The sequence below is a fragment of the Pantherophis guttatus genome, chromosome 4, assembly GCF_059756535.1.
Source record: "Pantherophis guttatus breed Tessera chromosome 4, ASM5975653v1, whole genome shotgun sequence".
Taxonomy (NCBI): domain Eukaryota; kingdom Metazoa; phylum Chordata; class Lepidosauria; order Squamata; family Colubridae; genus Pantherophis; species Pantherophis guttatus.
In genome coordinates, this window is record NC_142066.1 from 31587681 (window position 1) to 31603970 (window position 16290).

General features: G+C 41.7%; 2 protein-coding genes across 4 annotated transcripts in view; one reads left to right on the top strand and one right to left on the bottom strand.

The window, feature by feature from the left end:
- Positions 1-4376: 4376 nt before the first annotated feature.
- Positions 4377-8759, top strand: FTL (ferritin light chain). The gene is made up of 4 exons (XM_034423304.3): positions 4377-4696; positions 7254-7400; positions 7509-7634; positions 8446-8759. Exons 1-4 carry the CDS (start codon positions 4595-4597, stop codon positions 8602-8604), a joined length of 534 nt encoding a protein of 177 aa, XP_034279195.2. The 5' UTR covers positions 4377-4594; the 3' UTR covers positions 8605-8759.
- Positions 8760-10116: 1357 nt separating this feature from the next.
- Positions 10117-16290, bottom strand: part of GYS1 (glycogen synthase 1) — a 41946-nt gene continuing 35772 nt past the window's right edge. For all 3 annotated transcript variants that reach the window (XM_034423305.2, XM_087891881.1, XM_034423306.3), the window contains 2 exons: positions 14334-14414; positions 10117-12815 (listed from right to left, as the gene is read on the bottom strand). In XM_034423305.2, the coding sequence (XP_034279196.1) occupies positions 12507-12815; positions 14334-14414 (390 nt within the window). In that variant the 3' untranslated portion in view covers positions 10117-12506. The remainder of the gene's footprint in view (positions 12816-14333; positions 14415-16290) is intronic.

Consider the following 16290-nt stretch of genomic DNA (forward strand, 5'->3'; position numbering starts at 1 on the left):
GGTAACTTAGAGATTTTGTATTCAAGAGATTGAAAGGTTAGAAGACAAAAATCTATATACATGTTCTAATGTGAGAAGAGAAATAAATAGACAACCCCCTGACCCTTTGGGTCATTGTTTCAGAGATATGTCCTTATCCAAATTGAGAAACAGAATGACCACAAGCGGCAAAAAAGCAGTGGGAAAGACTTCTTGCCAGATCCTCCATTGGCTTTCCTTGTGGAAAGCTGGCAGGAAACATTGAAAATGACCACATGGATATAGCTACTTATGGTAGCTCAATGGCATAGTGGCATTAAACAGACACAGCTTTGCCAAATTTCCATCCCACTGGAGTAATGTGTCCTAAATTTTGGATACATTCTTTAAGTTAACCCATTTTAGAGATGTCGGTTCAAAAATTGTTGCCTTAGGATGCATCATTTTGCCTAAACATAGGTTATAAACAGACAATCAGGAGAGTTTTAGTAGTATACAAATATTTTGGTTTGTCTTCATCACAAACTACTCACGTTTTCTAAAAAGTGCATCACAACACCCAAAGACATTAGCAAGTAAATTTAATAGACAGGCAAACATTGTTTTGGTAGGATACAATTTAGCAGATGCTGTTTTTTTCCAGGATAAATTTGCAACTGTCTATAATTATATGGGGTTAAACATTCCAATCTACTGAAAAAATGAGAGTGAGTGGAAAAAAAAAAAATCTACCAGACACCTGTCTTTGACTGCTAAGATTCTACAAAGATGGAAAATTCCATTTTCTGTGTAAAAGTGGCAGAGTACACTCATCCCTTTTTTGTTTAATTTTTATTCCCAAAATCTACAGAGAAAAAGGAAAAGGCAAATATAGCAAAATAGAGAGCCAAATGCATAAAAAAGTAAAAATATTCCAAAGGACGCAAAAAAATTAAAAAACCCTCATTATAAGCAATTCAGTTTTTAAACAATAAACTAAAGCTTGCCAACACACAATCCTAATAATCAGCTTTTCCCTTTATCTTTCACTTATTAGCTTGCCAGCCTAGTTTTAACTCAGTGACATATGTATACCCAGTCATTCCACTTTACAATTTATGATTTACAATTCTGTCAGAACAATGGACTAGTTCAGTAAACTATAGTTAAAGAAATCACAATTTAAATGTAGGAAATTGCATTTTTAATTTGCTCAACACTTTAATCAGTATTGAGCTTCAGGGTTTATTAATTATGGCTTATATATATATTTTTTAAATGTTTCACAAGCCACTGTGGGTGCATTTTTAAATGCAAAGTGGCCTGTTCTACCAGTTGCTGTTGCTGGGGAAATCACAGGAAATCTGGTCAGTAAACCCTCAACCTTAACACTGCCCATCAGATATCAGCTGTGAAAGCCTAGATCAGAGGTGTCAAACGTGCAGCCTGCGGGCCGGAAGTGTCATGCGCGGGCCATGCCTACCCCTTGTTTAGCGAAAGGGGAAAAAAATCATGATACGTCATGTGACCATGTGACGACACGAGTTTGACATCCCTGGCCTAGACCAATAGATGTATATATGTATCTATAATTCTTGAGGTGTAAAATAATATAGATAGTCCTCAAGTTACAACAGTTTGCTTACTGACTGTTTGAAGTTACAATGGCACTGAAAACGTGACTTATGACCATTTTTCACACTTACAACCGTTGAAGCATCCCCATGGTCATATGATTTACACTCATATGACAACTGATATGACAACTTGACAACTGATTTATATTTATGATGGTTGCAGTGTCCCTGGAACATGTGATCACTTTTTGCAACCTTCTGACAAGCAAAGTCAGTGGGGAAACCAGGTTCACTTAACAACCATGTTACTAACTTAACCATGTTATCTGTGTGGGCACAGTGGTTAGAGTGAAGTACTGTAATGCAAGTTAACTCACTGCTCACTCCAGGAGTTTGATTCTTATTGGCTCAAGGTTGATTCATCCTTGCATCCTTCCGAGGTCGGTAAAATGAGGACCCAGATTGTTGGGGGCAATATGATGACTCTGTAAACCTCTTAGAGAGGCCTGTAAAGCAGGGGTGAAATGTTCCCGGTTCGGACCTGATCGCCTGATCTGGTAGCGATGGAGGCGGGTGGTTCGGAGAACTGGTAGCAAAAATCCCTGCCCTCCCCCCCATGCACAGCTGAGCCGCACAATCATCAGAGGCTTTTTTTTTTTACTTTTAAAAGCATTTTTTCTACAACCTCTTCGGCCGAAAAAATGCTTTTAAAAGTAAAAAAAAAAAGCCTCTGATGATCAAGCAACTCAGCTGGGATCCTCAAAGGCTTTTAAAAGAAAAAAACCCCTTTTTTTCTTTTAAATGCCTCTGACAATCCAAGCTGAGTTGCCTGATCGTCAGAGGCATTTAAAAGAAAAAAGTCTCTGCCGATCAGGCAACTCAGCTGGGATCATCAGAGCCTTTTGAAAGCATTTTTTTACAACCTCTTCGCCAAAGAGGTTGTAGAAAAAATGGTTTTAAAAGTAAAAAAAAAAAAAAATGGCCACACCCACCCAGTCACATTACCCCCACACACACCAAGCCACGCCCACAGAACCCATAGTAACAAATTTTAGATTTTACCACTGCTGTAAAGCACCATAAAGTGGTATATAAGTGCTATTGCTATTAACAACTGCAGTGATTCACTTAACAACTGTGGCAAGAAAGGTCATAAAATGGGGCAAAACTCACTTAACTATTTTTTTGCTTAGCAACATAAATTTTGGGCTCAATTGTGGCTGTAAGTCGAGGACTACCTGTAACTATATTTTGTTTAAAAAAAGTAAACATAGCATAATATAATTACAGCAAAGTACAGTTAGACCTCAACTTACAACCACAATTCAGAACAGAATTTCTGTTGCTAAGCAAGATGGCTGTTATGCAAGTCATGCTGTAGGAGATGACCAAGCTGAGTATGAGAGGGGGGGTCAAACATGTCATCAGTCATGAATCCTTGCATACCTACAAGAGATCTAAATCCAGTTTACCTTGAATTCCTTTCTATTCTTAACTCCCACTAATTTCCTTTGACCATTAGTAGCTCAGATTCTTGTAGAGAGCTTAAGTTTACAATAAATCTTTATACACATTTGAACTGCCTGGATCTCCCAATTTCCCTGGTGCTTTGACGTTAATCTGGATGGTGGGTCTATAATTCTCTTGTTTTTCTTATTTTATCCTTCACAACATCCAGCTCACTTGGGGTTACTTTGGGGGAACTGATGGGGGAATTAGTCTATGGAAGTGGGGTAGCCTAGTTTTGCTAAAAATACAAGATATTTGGTCCCCCACCTCCCTGTATCATTCCAGTGAAGTTTTTTCCCCCATGAGATCAAGGATTAATGGACAAAACAGCTTTAACATTTCACAAAGAACAGGAACAAAGTATATCTGTATATTGCTGAATCATCCTGAGGTGGTTTTTTTCTTGGGGGTCGGATTCTGTAGGAGCTCTTTTTGCTGAGTCACTTTGATGAGGGAAGTACCCAGAGGGGAGGGGTAATATGATACTCCAAGCTGTTGAACTTCCTCTCCAGGCAATACTGTTTTTTTAATAATACATTATGAGCGGTGTAAGCACTTTTTAAAAATGCCATGGATGGACTTCACGGTCTTATGGGCTGAATCACTTTGTTTCAAGATAATATAATAGGAATGTTTTAAAAATTAAATAAACATTTGCCCATCAATTGTTAATCGCATGTTACAGAAAAAAAAAGAAAGAAAGAAAAGAAAAGAAAGGCTATTATGAGGAAAAGGATCATGGCCTGGTATGCCCTTTGCTGATTCACACAACGCATTACTGTAATCCTGTAATTGGAGTTAATAAAATGGAAAGACTTTAAAGGTGCTTCTAAGTCAAACCTGAGTCCTGGTGATGATGGATATATCCATGTCATTGATGTGGTAACAATTTGCAAGAGGTTTGCCACTATCTTTTTCCCAGAAAACTTTTCCAACTACCCAGTCTATCCTTCAGCCTAGGATCTCCTCATGGTCTCTCATCCACCATCCAGGCTTCATCCAAATGGGCTTCTGCCCACCCTGATGCTGCTGCCTACAGAGGTGACCTATGCACAGTGTTTCTCAACTTTTGCCCCTTGAAGACATGAAGTCCGCACATCTTCAATACTGGCCTTGAGTCTCTAAATTTGTGCCCTCCAAGTTAGGATCAGTCCTAATTAATGCCACTACTGTGGTCACTTGGTCACTTGATCGTATTCCACATTTTCAGCACTTCGGAAGGGAAAGGGAAGCCAGAGACTCGCTCGCAACCAGATTTTGCACAATCCCAACTCAGACCCCCCCCAGTACCCCCTCCCATCTAGCAGCCTTCCTTTGGCTAGCCCGGGAGGCGGAGCCTTGCGTTTGCAGACGGCGCGGAGGGTGGGTTCTGGAAGAGGCTCCGGCTGCCTATAAAAGTCTCGCCCCGGGCTTGCCGAGTTCAGTCCGGACCTCGCTTTTGGCTTCCGTTCCTTCGCTCTTGCTTCAACAGTGCTTGAACGGAGCAGGATCGCAGCCACCCCATCCTTAAGTCCTTTTGCCAGCCAGTCCAACCAACCTCGATTTGCACCATGAGCTCTCAGATCCGCCAGAACTACCAAGCCGAAAACGAAGCAGGCGTGAATCGCTTGGTCAATCAATTCCTTCAGTCCAGCTACACCTATTTGTCCTTGGTGAGTATCAAAAGGTAGAAACCGCCCCTTTCTCCCCCTCCTCTAATGTTTTCCTGGCTTTGCCTAACCCGGCGCCCTATATTGATCTTGGAATACAGCTCCCACCATCCGTACCCATTCTTGGTACAAATGATGTGAGTTGCAGATCTGTGCCTCTGGAAAGCATCAGGTTGCTTCGCCCCCTCCCCCCCCCACTTGTTTTTCCAAAAAGCCGCTCTGTGGGTGAGCAAAGCCAAGAAAATGTTTTTCTCTCCACTTAAATGGTGGCTACACATTTTCGTGGTTGGAGGGGCCCGATTGCTTTATTGGAAGAAACTAGCAAAAATACTGCGCTTTCCTATGGTCCAGGATGGCGGACTTCTTGTGTGCGTTGTGATGTGCTATTGTGTACCATAGCCCCACCCATCGAGTCCTTTTTTTAAAAAAAAATCCGTCGAGTCTGGTTTCTTCTGTTTATAAACTGCGTATGAAAAACACTGCCCCCGCCCCCCTCCTTCCCCCACCATAGGCAGTGGTTTTAGATGGGCCTCTTTCTTTCTTCCTCCAGAAAATTCACCCTTTGCTTTATTCTTTTCCTGCAGTAACCATGGAGACCGAAACACAGTTTTCCAGCAGCTCTTCTCTTCGCATTGTAGGAGAAAGAGGAAAGGCTTTTTTCATGGGGTACTTTATTTAGCCATGAAGCTTATCTTCCCTATCTTGCATCTCCAGATGCGTGGGACTTCAGGCCCCATCATCCCCATCTTTTTGTGGGGCTATACCAACCGCTGTAGGTTTCTTTGTCCTCTGCTTTTGATCCTTTTAGTATTCTGATTCTGCTGGCTGAATCTTGTGAGTGAGCTCTTTTTGCACGTCAGCTTCTCCAGTTTTATCATACCACCAGCAGCTCCCTTTGAGATTCTTGATAAGCCCCATTAATTATATATACACAGTCCTGTTTTTAAATGCTGTGCAGATGTGCCCTGAGATTGTGCTGGGTTTGCTTCAAATCCTAACTCTGTGTGTGTGTGTGTGTGTATGTATATAGATGTGTGTGTATACACACACACAATTCAGCTCTTTATCAAGTTATTAAAAAGAGTGCTTGTCTAGTTCACCAGGTTGTTCTGGTTGGGGATGATGGAAATTGTATCCCACTATCAGATGGTATCTGGTTAGGAAAAGTGCCATAGCAAATAGTCCTTTTTGCCCTGTAAATAAGATACCTGTTTTTTGTCCTTGCTGTATACTTAGTTTTGGCAAGGAAGGAGCTCTACGCAATTTATGTTTTGATACAAAGTCCACCCCTTCATATTTACCCATTGTTGCATCCTCTAGAATGGTTTTAAGGTGAGGTTAATGATTTAATTATGTCAAACTCCTTTATCAGTACATAAACTAGAAACAAAGGCTGGACTGATAAGCTGAGGAAGGGGCAATGGGCATTTTGGCTAAGGTTTAACTATGATGTGTGGGTATGACAACAGTTAAGTTTGGTTAGCCATGAACTATAATTTATAAACCACAGTGGGCAGATTTTCACAATAAGTTAAGTCATAAATAGAATGTTTTGGTTATTGGTAATAAAATTTAAATTACCGTATTTTAGAAGCAAATAAACTTTTTTTTGTAGGTACCCATAATTCCTCTCATTTTTAACACTTGTGGTCCATCCATATGGTAGATAGCAGGGAGATTGTCTTTCAATATGCAGAGACCTAGATAAAACTTTCAAAGGACTTAAGTTAGGAATGCTGCTGATCAGGGTTGAATCAGGCAATTCTTACATAGGGTTCATGTACCTATATCACTGCTGATTAGTGCTTTTCCAGAAGTATGTCCAATTTTCTTCCTCAAGTGACTGTTAAAAAAACACATAGAGGCAACTGCTCAATTATGCATTGCATCAAACTGCAGGTTTGGTGTAATAATGGAAATGAATTACTACATTGAATCTGGAAGTCAAGCTATATTTATTTGTTCTAGCTTTTGGTCTTCTCGGGATTGTTGGTGGGGGAGGAAGCAGAGCTGCAAAACATCACTATGCATGGCAGCATGTAAAAACAATGTCATTTAAAAAAAAAAAGTATATTTGTGATAGTGTATCTAGATAGTGTAACTCATGCCACCCCCCAAAATAAGATACAGCAGTAAAATGTGGTTATGTATTATATTTCAAATCATAGGCTTTTTGGCTTTGCAGATTAGTTACAAATCTATTATTCTATTTTGGGGTCTTATCAAACCGTAATTACACTATTGATTCCAACCCATGATGTATGAAGCATGCTGGATTGAACCCACCAGCATTTGGGAATGTAGCATGCTAAAAGCCATGGACTTATGATTTATAAATCATAGTGATTTATTCATAAAGTGATTTATTCACGCAATAAAACCAAACCTTGAAACAAATGATACTATAATGTAGCACAATATGTGAATTAAATTAAAGGGTGGCTGGCTCTTTTTGGGGAAGTATGCAATGGTGACTATGAGTGATAATCCTATAGAAGCTTGGGCGTAAAGGCAATTTTAAACCTGTGCCAATTCTAAACTTTTTCTTTCTTCTGCCCAGAGTTTTTACTATACCCGGGATGATGTGGCACTGTCCAAGTTCGCCTCCTTTTTCCATCACCTGTCTGAGGAGAAGCATGAACAAGCAGAGAAGTTCTTGACTTTCCAGAACCGTCGTGGGGGAAGAGTTGTCCTGCAGGATGTCAAGGTGAGAATGGGGAAGTACATTGGGGCACACAGAGGTTAAATGAAACCAGTGGTTGGCTGATAAAGCTTAGTGCTACTGAGACATGATTAACTCTTTCTAATGCTCCAGAAACCAGAACAAGATGAATGGAAGAATGGAATCACTGCCATGGAAGCTGCGCTGAAATTGGAGAAGAGCCTGAACCAGGCCCTGCTGGATTTGCATCAGATTGCTTCACGCCATACAGATCCCCATGTAAGTTGACAGGAGAAGGTTTGCAGGGTTAAGTTCAGTCCCATTTTTCTATTACAGTAATGCCCACCAAGGTATCTTTGGAATAATACGTTTTTTAATTACACTTGTCAAACTTTGTTTTGGCGCATTCACACAGGATTAGTTAGGGAAGGAAGGATGGAGAACCTGCAAGAAGTATTCCTCATTAATTAAGCTGGGTGGTAGTGTACTAGGGGCAGTTGAGATTCAGTGACACCTGAGCATCATGAGTTCCCCATTTAATCCACCCCAAACCAGAGGTGGGTTCTACTTACCTTTACTACTGGTTCGCAACGGGGCCACGTGCGTTTTTGCACATGCGCAGAAACATTTTGATGTTGGGATCGGTGGGCGGAGTCTCCCGTCGGTTTTACTACCGGTTCTATAGAACCAGTGCGAACCGGGAACAACCCACCACTGCCCCAAACCATCTAGCTTGGGTGGCTGCTGATTAAGTGAAGTGTGATTGACACACCTTGGACGCACCATCCTCTTTGAAGAACTCAACATCTGCTTTTGATTTTTAATGGTGTTATGGATGAGTTCTTTGCATGGTGTCTCACTTTTCTGCATTCCTATTGCCCTGAAACAAGATGTCAGCTGGCCAACTATCAAGAATGCAGTGGATTTTTTTATATTGGTAGAAGATAGGCTCAGCTGATTTTGAGGTTCCTTCTAGTTCTTGATAGATTGGATGATAGGCAGGCATTAGTCCTTCTAATCCTTGGACTACTTAATATAGGTAGGCTTTTTCTGTGGAATCCTTGAATTAAAACTCCTTTCTTTTCCTAAGCTTTGTGACTTCTTGGAGACTCACTATTTGGATGAAGAGGTGAAGTTGATCAAGAAGCTGGGAGACCATGTGACCAACCTGAAGCGTGTGAACGCCCAGGAGGAAGGCCTTGGGGAATACCTGTTTGACCGTCTCACCCTGGGCGAATCCAGCGACTGAGCCTAGAGGCGTTGACTCCCTCCCAGCTCCTACAGCCTTAAATGAATTAAAAGCTGGCTGCTCAATAAATATGGCCTCTGAACCCCTATCCATTTTTTGGGGGGGAAGGAGCGGAGTCTGTAACTGGCATTAAATAAACTTGGCATTAAGCACTATATCCTGTGTATGTCTATTTAATTGGGAGAATGTATGATGGATAAGACTGTCCTTCATAATGTGTGGCGATTCTTACATTAGATTAGAACAAAGATTTGTTTCATCCAGGATCCAGTCAGAAATAGTGACCAGTGAACACACATAACCAGCATCAAACACACAATCTTCCTAACATAAAGTACATTTACTGCTAATGGAAGATTTGAGATAACAGCGATGTGGAATTGAAAGTTCTAGGTGAGGAATGCAGAAGAAATTAACAGGACTATCACAAATGCTGGTAGGACAATTTTTTTGCTGGCTTTTAGTGAGGATTTTAAATGTCTTTCACTTATTATGGCATCTATACTGTTGCCCACTAAGTTGCAAGAAATTACATTGCTAATTTACACCAACAGTGGTCAGAAGGGATCGTGTTGCCAATTCAGTGCAGAATAATGAACCTGTAGATGCCGATCTAGTTAGAAAGTGCTCACAAAGGAGGCTGTGTGGTTGCAGCTTGCAGCTTCCAGTGTCCATGCTTGCTGCATTTTGCAAACTCAAAACCCAATTTTGCTCATCTAACAGAATAATAGAGTAACAGGGTTGGAAGAGGCCTTGCAGGACCAACATCCTGCTGAAGCAGGAGATCTTAGATCATTCCTGAAAATCTGGCTGACCCATCTCTTCTTGCAAACCACCCATGACTGAACGCACACAATTTCTGGACGCAAGCCATTTCACTGATTAATTCTCACTGTCAGGAAATTTCTCCTTGGTTCTAGGCTGGATCTTTCTTTAATGATCTTCCACCCATTACTTCTTGTCCCGCCCTCAGGTGCTTTGGAGACTAGGATGACTACACAACCCCTTCTGTGTGAGCTCTTCAAGTACTAGAAGACTGCAATCAGTTCTGATTGCAGAATTTGAAATTACAATGAAGCTTAAGATTTGAGTTAATTTAAATGGGCAAATATGTTTTGTGCCTAAGCATTAAGCATATAGAACTGTACCTATAGTTGCCCTATCTGCATGTAAAAAAGAAAAAGTCACAGTTAATGCACCCATCAGAAAGTTAATTTGTGTACTGTGTTCTCAAAATACTTGGAACTAGAGGTGAAAGCAGAACCTTGAGCCTGCAACATACAAATCAATTGTGTTAACACTGAGAATGTTTTCTCAGGCCTTTTGAATCATGGCCATCCCTTCCCATGAAGGAGCTACTTTTCCAGCGCTATCATCAGCAATCCGGCAGGCTTTAGAATTTAGTGCCTATTATTTGTGATAGCTATTTCTGCAAAGGACGAAGTCCCAAGAAGGATTTGAAAGCCAGCAGATTCAGAAGAGCACAAGGCACACACTTCCCATTTTCCAAAACAATTTTCAAAGCAAACTTTATTCTGAAATCATATTTTGTTTTCTTCAGAGTCTGTTTTTCCACACAAAGGGGGAAGGAGAAAGACAACAAAATTCAAGCTTTTTTTTTTTTTTTTTTTTTTGACATCTATAAATAAAAATCTAGATGGGGAAAGTTGGAGAAAAGAGAAAAGGGATTTAAGGCCCAAACCAATATCCTGCTCTGTTAAAACTGCCTCTCCCCAAATTTAGTGCCAAGTAGGTCGGGAATTTGCAAGGCTGCATCCCAAGACACCTGGTTCTTCGTGCATGATTGCATCACAGAACTGTGAGAAATGAAGTTCCCAAGATTGTTTAAAGAAAAAAAAAAAGGTTTTCCGTATTGATAAATAAAATTGGCAGGAGAAGAGAACAGAAAAGATTATTGAGTGTGTTGGCATCTGCTTTGCCTTTTGAGGTAGTTGCCACTCATGCTAGGATGGGTATTATCCACATAACAGCTAATTAAGTCTCCCAGCCTCCAGGAACACTTCTTCGCTGCCTGTCTGCACTATAATACCTGCTTTGGTCATAGCTACGTCATCCCTGATGCAGGGTCACACCGTTCTGTACTGCATCGTCAGCAAAAACCCTCATCACAAACATTACAGTATAGGTTAGGGACAGTTCAACAGCTGTGGCTGATTCTCAGAGGCAACCAACCAAACCTATCTAGTCTAGAGCGTCAATAGTCAGCATCGTTCTAACAGAAACCGCCAAGAGAGTTTAACCTAATGGGCAATGTGATTGGACTCCAGAACGCTTTCTCTCTTTCATTAAGAGTAAAAGATGGATGCCGGAGAGCTGGTGGATTTTAGACTAGCTTATTCTTGGGATGTGCTAGACTGTAATTCCCATAAAACCTAGCTAGGATGATTGTGAAGTTGACGCATACATCTGTGGCATCCAACTTGGAAAGGTATCTAGCTCTATTATTACTCTCCTTAAGCAAAGTGTATTTTAGAAGACTATCCTCTAGCCTGTTTCAGAGGTTTTAAGCATGCAGTCCATTCTGCTGGCCTTGACCCTACAGTCTTCTGAAATTCATCACAGTCTATGCAGAATGAATATCACCACCCTGGGAATCGTTCTAGAATGCTCTTGAGTGCCCACGGGGATATAGATTGGAAAAAAAAACAACGAACTTCCACAAGCAGTTTTAAAAACCACTAACTTTAAAAAATCTGTTGAAAAGGAATTAGGATCTCTGTGACATGATAGAGCCACAGGAGTGCAATTTATGTGGCAGGGTGCTCCTAAGCCCCCTTGGACCTTAGAAGGTCATATAAACACACATTCAGATCCTTTGGACACTTTACAATATCCATCCCTGATCCCTGTCCATGTTGGTCGAGGATGATGGGAGCTGAAGCTCAGCACATCTGGAGAACAGGGTGAAAATTATCAAACAGGAAAGCTTCTTCTTTCCCCCAGTCGGATCCCATATCCTCTTCCATGGGGACTTTTTCAACTCTTTCTACAACTGCCCTTTTCAGAAAACCTTTTGTTAGAATCTTTGCTCTAAATAGCTTTGCAAATTCCTTTCCAGAAACAGACAGAGCTAACTGACAAGCAGTCCCAAAGTATGAATTCAGATTGTCTGGACATATTATGAAATGTCCTTTTTCTTTTTCTTTAAAAAAAAAGGCTCTGCCTAAAGAACAGCAGAGTCATGGCTTTCAAAGGAAGTTTCCAAACTCTGAGCAATATTCTGTCTTTCATAGTCCCCCGGATCATTCTAAAATCCTGCTGAACATACATCCTCACTGGGCCTCCATGCCAACCGTCTAGAGTTACCCAACAAAACAATAATATTAGATTCACTCATTTTATGAGCAGCCTTTAAAAGGCCTGCTCTGTTTCTGGTTCAATGAAACCTTTGTTGGTAGGGAAGGGGAGGTAAGGCGATATCTTTCCTGTGTCCTTCCCATGAAGGCCTCCCATTTTCCCTTTTCTCCCATTATTATTATTATTATTTTTAAAAAAAATTCAGCAAGGTTCTTAAGACCTGGAGAATGCCTTCCAAAACATCAGCAGCATATGGAGGGTGTTTGGGAGGAGGAAAACGTATGACCTTACATTCTTACTCTTGCTCAACACAAAGATGTTATCTTGTGTTGAGCCAATGGGTCACTTCCTGACTCCTTCCAGAGGAAGAGGTCCTCCACCCTTGGCATTCTGGGATCCAGAGAAGACTGCCTTACTGTCCTTTAACCGAACTACGTCGAGTGTGAGCACTTCTGTCTGGAACACCCTAGAACTTACACTCTAGGCTTTTTTCAGAATGCAGCACTAGGTTAACAAGCTCTTGAGGATAGGGGGAGGCATGGGAAAAGAGCAGGCGGGCGAGTCAGGACAACTATCCTGCTCACCTAATTCTTCTCTTCGATAAGAGAATTGGTGGGGCTGCTCAGGTCACTGGGGCTGCTGGGGATAGTGGGGGTGCTAGCATTGGAGGAATTGCTGGCCTCGCTAGACCCCTTCTTGGAGTGCTTTCGCCATTCGGGGACCGGACCCATCATGGCTGGGGGTTTGATGTTCTGCCTGTCTTTTTCTGCCTCTTCTTCCTCGTCGTACCGTTCATCATCCTCTTCGGTCTCGCTGTGATGGGGGCTGGAGTGGCGGGAGATGGAAGGAGAGGGTGGGACCGAGGCTGGGCGTGGGTAGCGGAAGCCCTGAGCCTGCAAGGTTGAGGACATGGGAACAGAATGGATGGGGGGGGGGGAAAGAATGGTGAAAAAATCAATCAATGTCACACAGAGTCTCTTTTCCTTCCCCCCCTCCCTCAATGCCTTCAACCACTTCCCAGAATCCCGGAACTCATTTTTTCAAATCACGCTCTGCAGGACCAGCATCTCAACTTCTAGTCCATTTTTCCAAGATGGGAATAATACCTGGTCTTTGACAAGTGAATTCCAGGCAAGAGAGAGAGAGCCAGGACAAGTAGTGACCAGGTCCATATTCAAACAGATACATCGTTATGAAATGCCATCAATAAAATAGCATTCGCTTTCATTAGCCACTTGTATTTACTGTTTTTTTCATTCTAGCAGTTTGCAACTCAGGGATAATATTGGAAAGAGGGTTACTAGGACCTGCATCATGGACTTTTAGCTCAAGGTGTGCAAAAGATATTTCTAAAGTAGAATCTATTTTGCCCTTTTATTAGAACCTTGAAGTTCACCAACTGGAACTGGCTCAAGTAAATAGACAGATCCTACAAATTTGGGACAGGGCCCCTCTGATAATATGCTCAGCTAGGAGTTTGTGATCAGTAGTAGAACCAAATCACACAAAAATCCCCTCAATCCTTTTAGGGCTTTTTAGCAAAGCAAAATATTTTTCTAGATACAGGTAGTCTTTGACTTATGACCACAATTGAGCCCACAATTTATGTTGCTAAGCAAGGCAGTTGTTAAGTGAGTTTTGCCCCATTTTATGATCTTTCTTGCCACAATTGTTAAGTGAATCACTGCAGTTGTTAAATTAGTAACATGGTTGTTAAATGAATCTGGCTTCCCCATTGACTTTGCTTGTCAGAAGGTCACAAAGGGGATCACATGACCCTGGGCACAGCAGCCGTCATAAATATGAGTCAGATGCCGTCTGATTCTTGATCATGTGACGAGGATGCCACAATGGTCTTAAGTGTGAAAAATGATCATAAAAGTCACATATTTCAGTGCCATTGTAACTTTGAACAGTTACTACCTGTAGTGGGCTATCATCTGAGCTGATGCTGGATTTTAAAGTCCTCATCTTACAACCACAATTGAGACCAGAATTAAGCAAGGGGGTTGTTAAGTGAATCGCAGTAAATTCTACCACCTTTTTCTGCCACTTTTTTTTAACGAAAACCTGTAGTTGTTAAGTGAATCCTGTGGTCGTTAAGCAAATCTGGCTTCCCCCATTGACTTTGCTTGCCAGAAGCCAGCTGGGAAGGTCCCAAGTGGCATTCACATGACCCTGGGATGCTGCAACTCTGGTAACCACACACCAGTTGCCAAGCACTCAAATTTTGATCATGTGACTGCGGAGATACAGCATCCATTATAAGTGCGAGGATCGGTCTTAGTCACTTTTTTTCAGTGTCATTGTAACTTTGAATGGTCATTAAATGAACAGTTGTAAATCAAGTTGTAAGGGGACCCAATATAAAGCTTATGTCTCTTTCGTCTCCCATGAGGCACCTCACTCACCGCGGTTGTTTCGTGTGGCTCATAGATGAAGTTATCAGGGAAGGCCTTTGCGAGGGCCATATGCCGGGCATACATGTAATACTGCAAAGAAAAGTATGGTAGGAGAAAAGAGAAAATGAACGCTGGCATTCTGCCCCCACCGCTGAATTTCTTCCCATTCCCACTGCAAGCAACAGAACCTATTATCATTCAGGCAGTCAACACACTTCTGGTTTCCAAAACATGTGGAAAATATTCCCCCCTGGCCCCAGAACTGCAGAATCATCCATTTGGTTCTAAAACAATTGATTTCCGTCTTCAAGGGTTGATGGGATCAGGTTTGCCTACATTCAGATTCTTTGATGGGTGGAAGGAGGAGGGTGGGGTCTGATGAGGATAAGCAGGGGAGCTTTCTCTGTATCTACACTTAAACTGTGGCATATTTTGCCCTGGGCAGCTCAATTCTTATGTTGCTTTTGCATTTCTCTATGGAGATTCTCAGTCATCCAGTTCATAGTTGTCCCAAAGGTGCTTTTTCAAGAAGCAACTGGGATTTCCTTGTTTTTTCTTGAATGGTGAATGGTGTGGAGTATGAACGGTTTTCCAGAAAAATTGCAGACTACAGGAACCATTTGCACTTCAGTTTGAGATGCAGTCAATACAGACTCATCCCCGATAGCCTGCGTCTGTCTTCAACAGTGAAGGAACACAGGGCAGAAAACACCCTGCAGCCAAGAAGGTCCCATTCCTATTTGCACCACTCATGTGACCCTGAGAACACAGACAAACATCTAAGTGGCCTCAATGACTCTCTAAAAGGATGCAAATGACCAGCTGTCTGCAAGAAATATAAATCCTTCCATTTCCCACCGTCGAATCAGAGCTGAAGAAATTTCTTGGATGAAAAGCGAAACGTCTTCAAAGAAAAAACAAGGAAGTCCAGTTGAAAAAGTGCCTTTGGGACACTGGCATCTGTGTAACCCAGTGGTCCCCACCCCCTGGTCCGTGGACTGGCATCGGGCCACAGCATTGCAGAAACTGGGCTGCCTAAACAAGCGAAGCCCCATCCACCGGATGTAGGCAGCATGTCCTCAGAAAACCTCTCTCCACAGAACTGGTCTCTGGTACCCAAAAGGTTGGGGGCTGCTGGACTGTAGCCCTCTTTGAAATCCATGACTACCGTTAGGTTGATATGGCTCAAAACAAATGCTGGGTGAGATCAAAACATGGTCTCCATCTTCCCCACACAGAGTTCTTCTCCCGACTACCCAACTTTCTTTTCTGTAGGTGGTGAAACAGAGATGCCTTTGTCAGCCTACAAAAAGGAATCCAGCAAATTGGCAAATGCCAGATCACTTCCTGAAATACAAGATGATTGTGGAAAAGAGACAGGCGAGGGATAAGGGCAATATTATACTATATATAATATGTACTATATTTTTAACAATTTGTTTAATTTCCCTTTGTTTTTAATAATGAATGAACTTTGGGCCCCATAATGAAGGCTTCATAAACATCAAAACAATAAGATGTTGCATATTTCTGAATAAATGAAATTAATTCATGTTCGTAGCAATGTCACTTTATATCGCAGCTTGTGGGGTGGAATGCTTTCCTATAGAAATATATCTTTCCATTTAAAAAATGAATTATTTTGAAGAAGATACTAGATCAGTAGATCTACAGTAACCTTTTTCTTATAATGAAAATATGGGTAGTCCGAGGGTTGTGATCACAACTGGCACCAGAACTTCTGTCACTAAGCAAGGTGGAGTTAAGTGCACTGGGTCCAATTTTATGACCTTTTTTGCCATGGTCCTTAAGTGAATGACCACAGTTGTTAAGTGAATCACATGGTTGCTAAATGAAACCAGTTTCCCCCTCACTGGGGGTGGGGAATGCTGCAACTGACACAAAACCATGCCAGTTGCCAAGTGCCCCCCCCCCGATTTCTGATCATATGACCACAGGGATACTT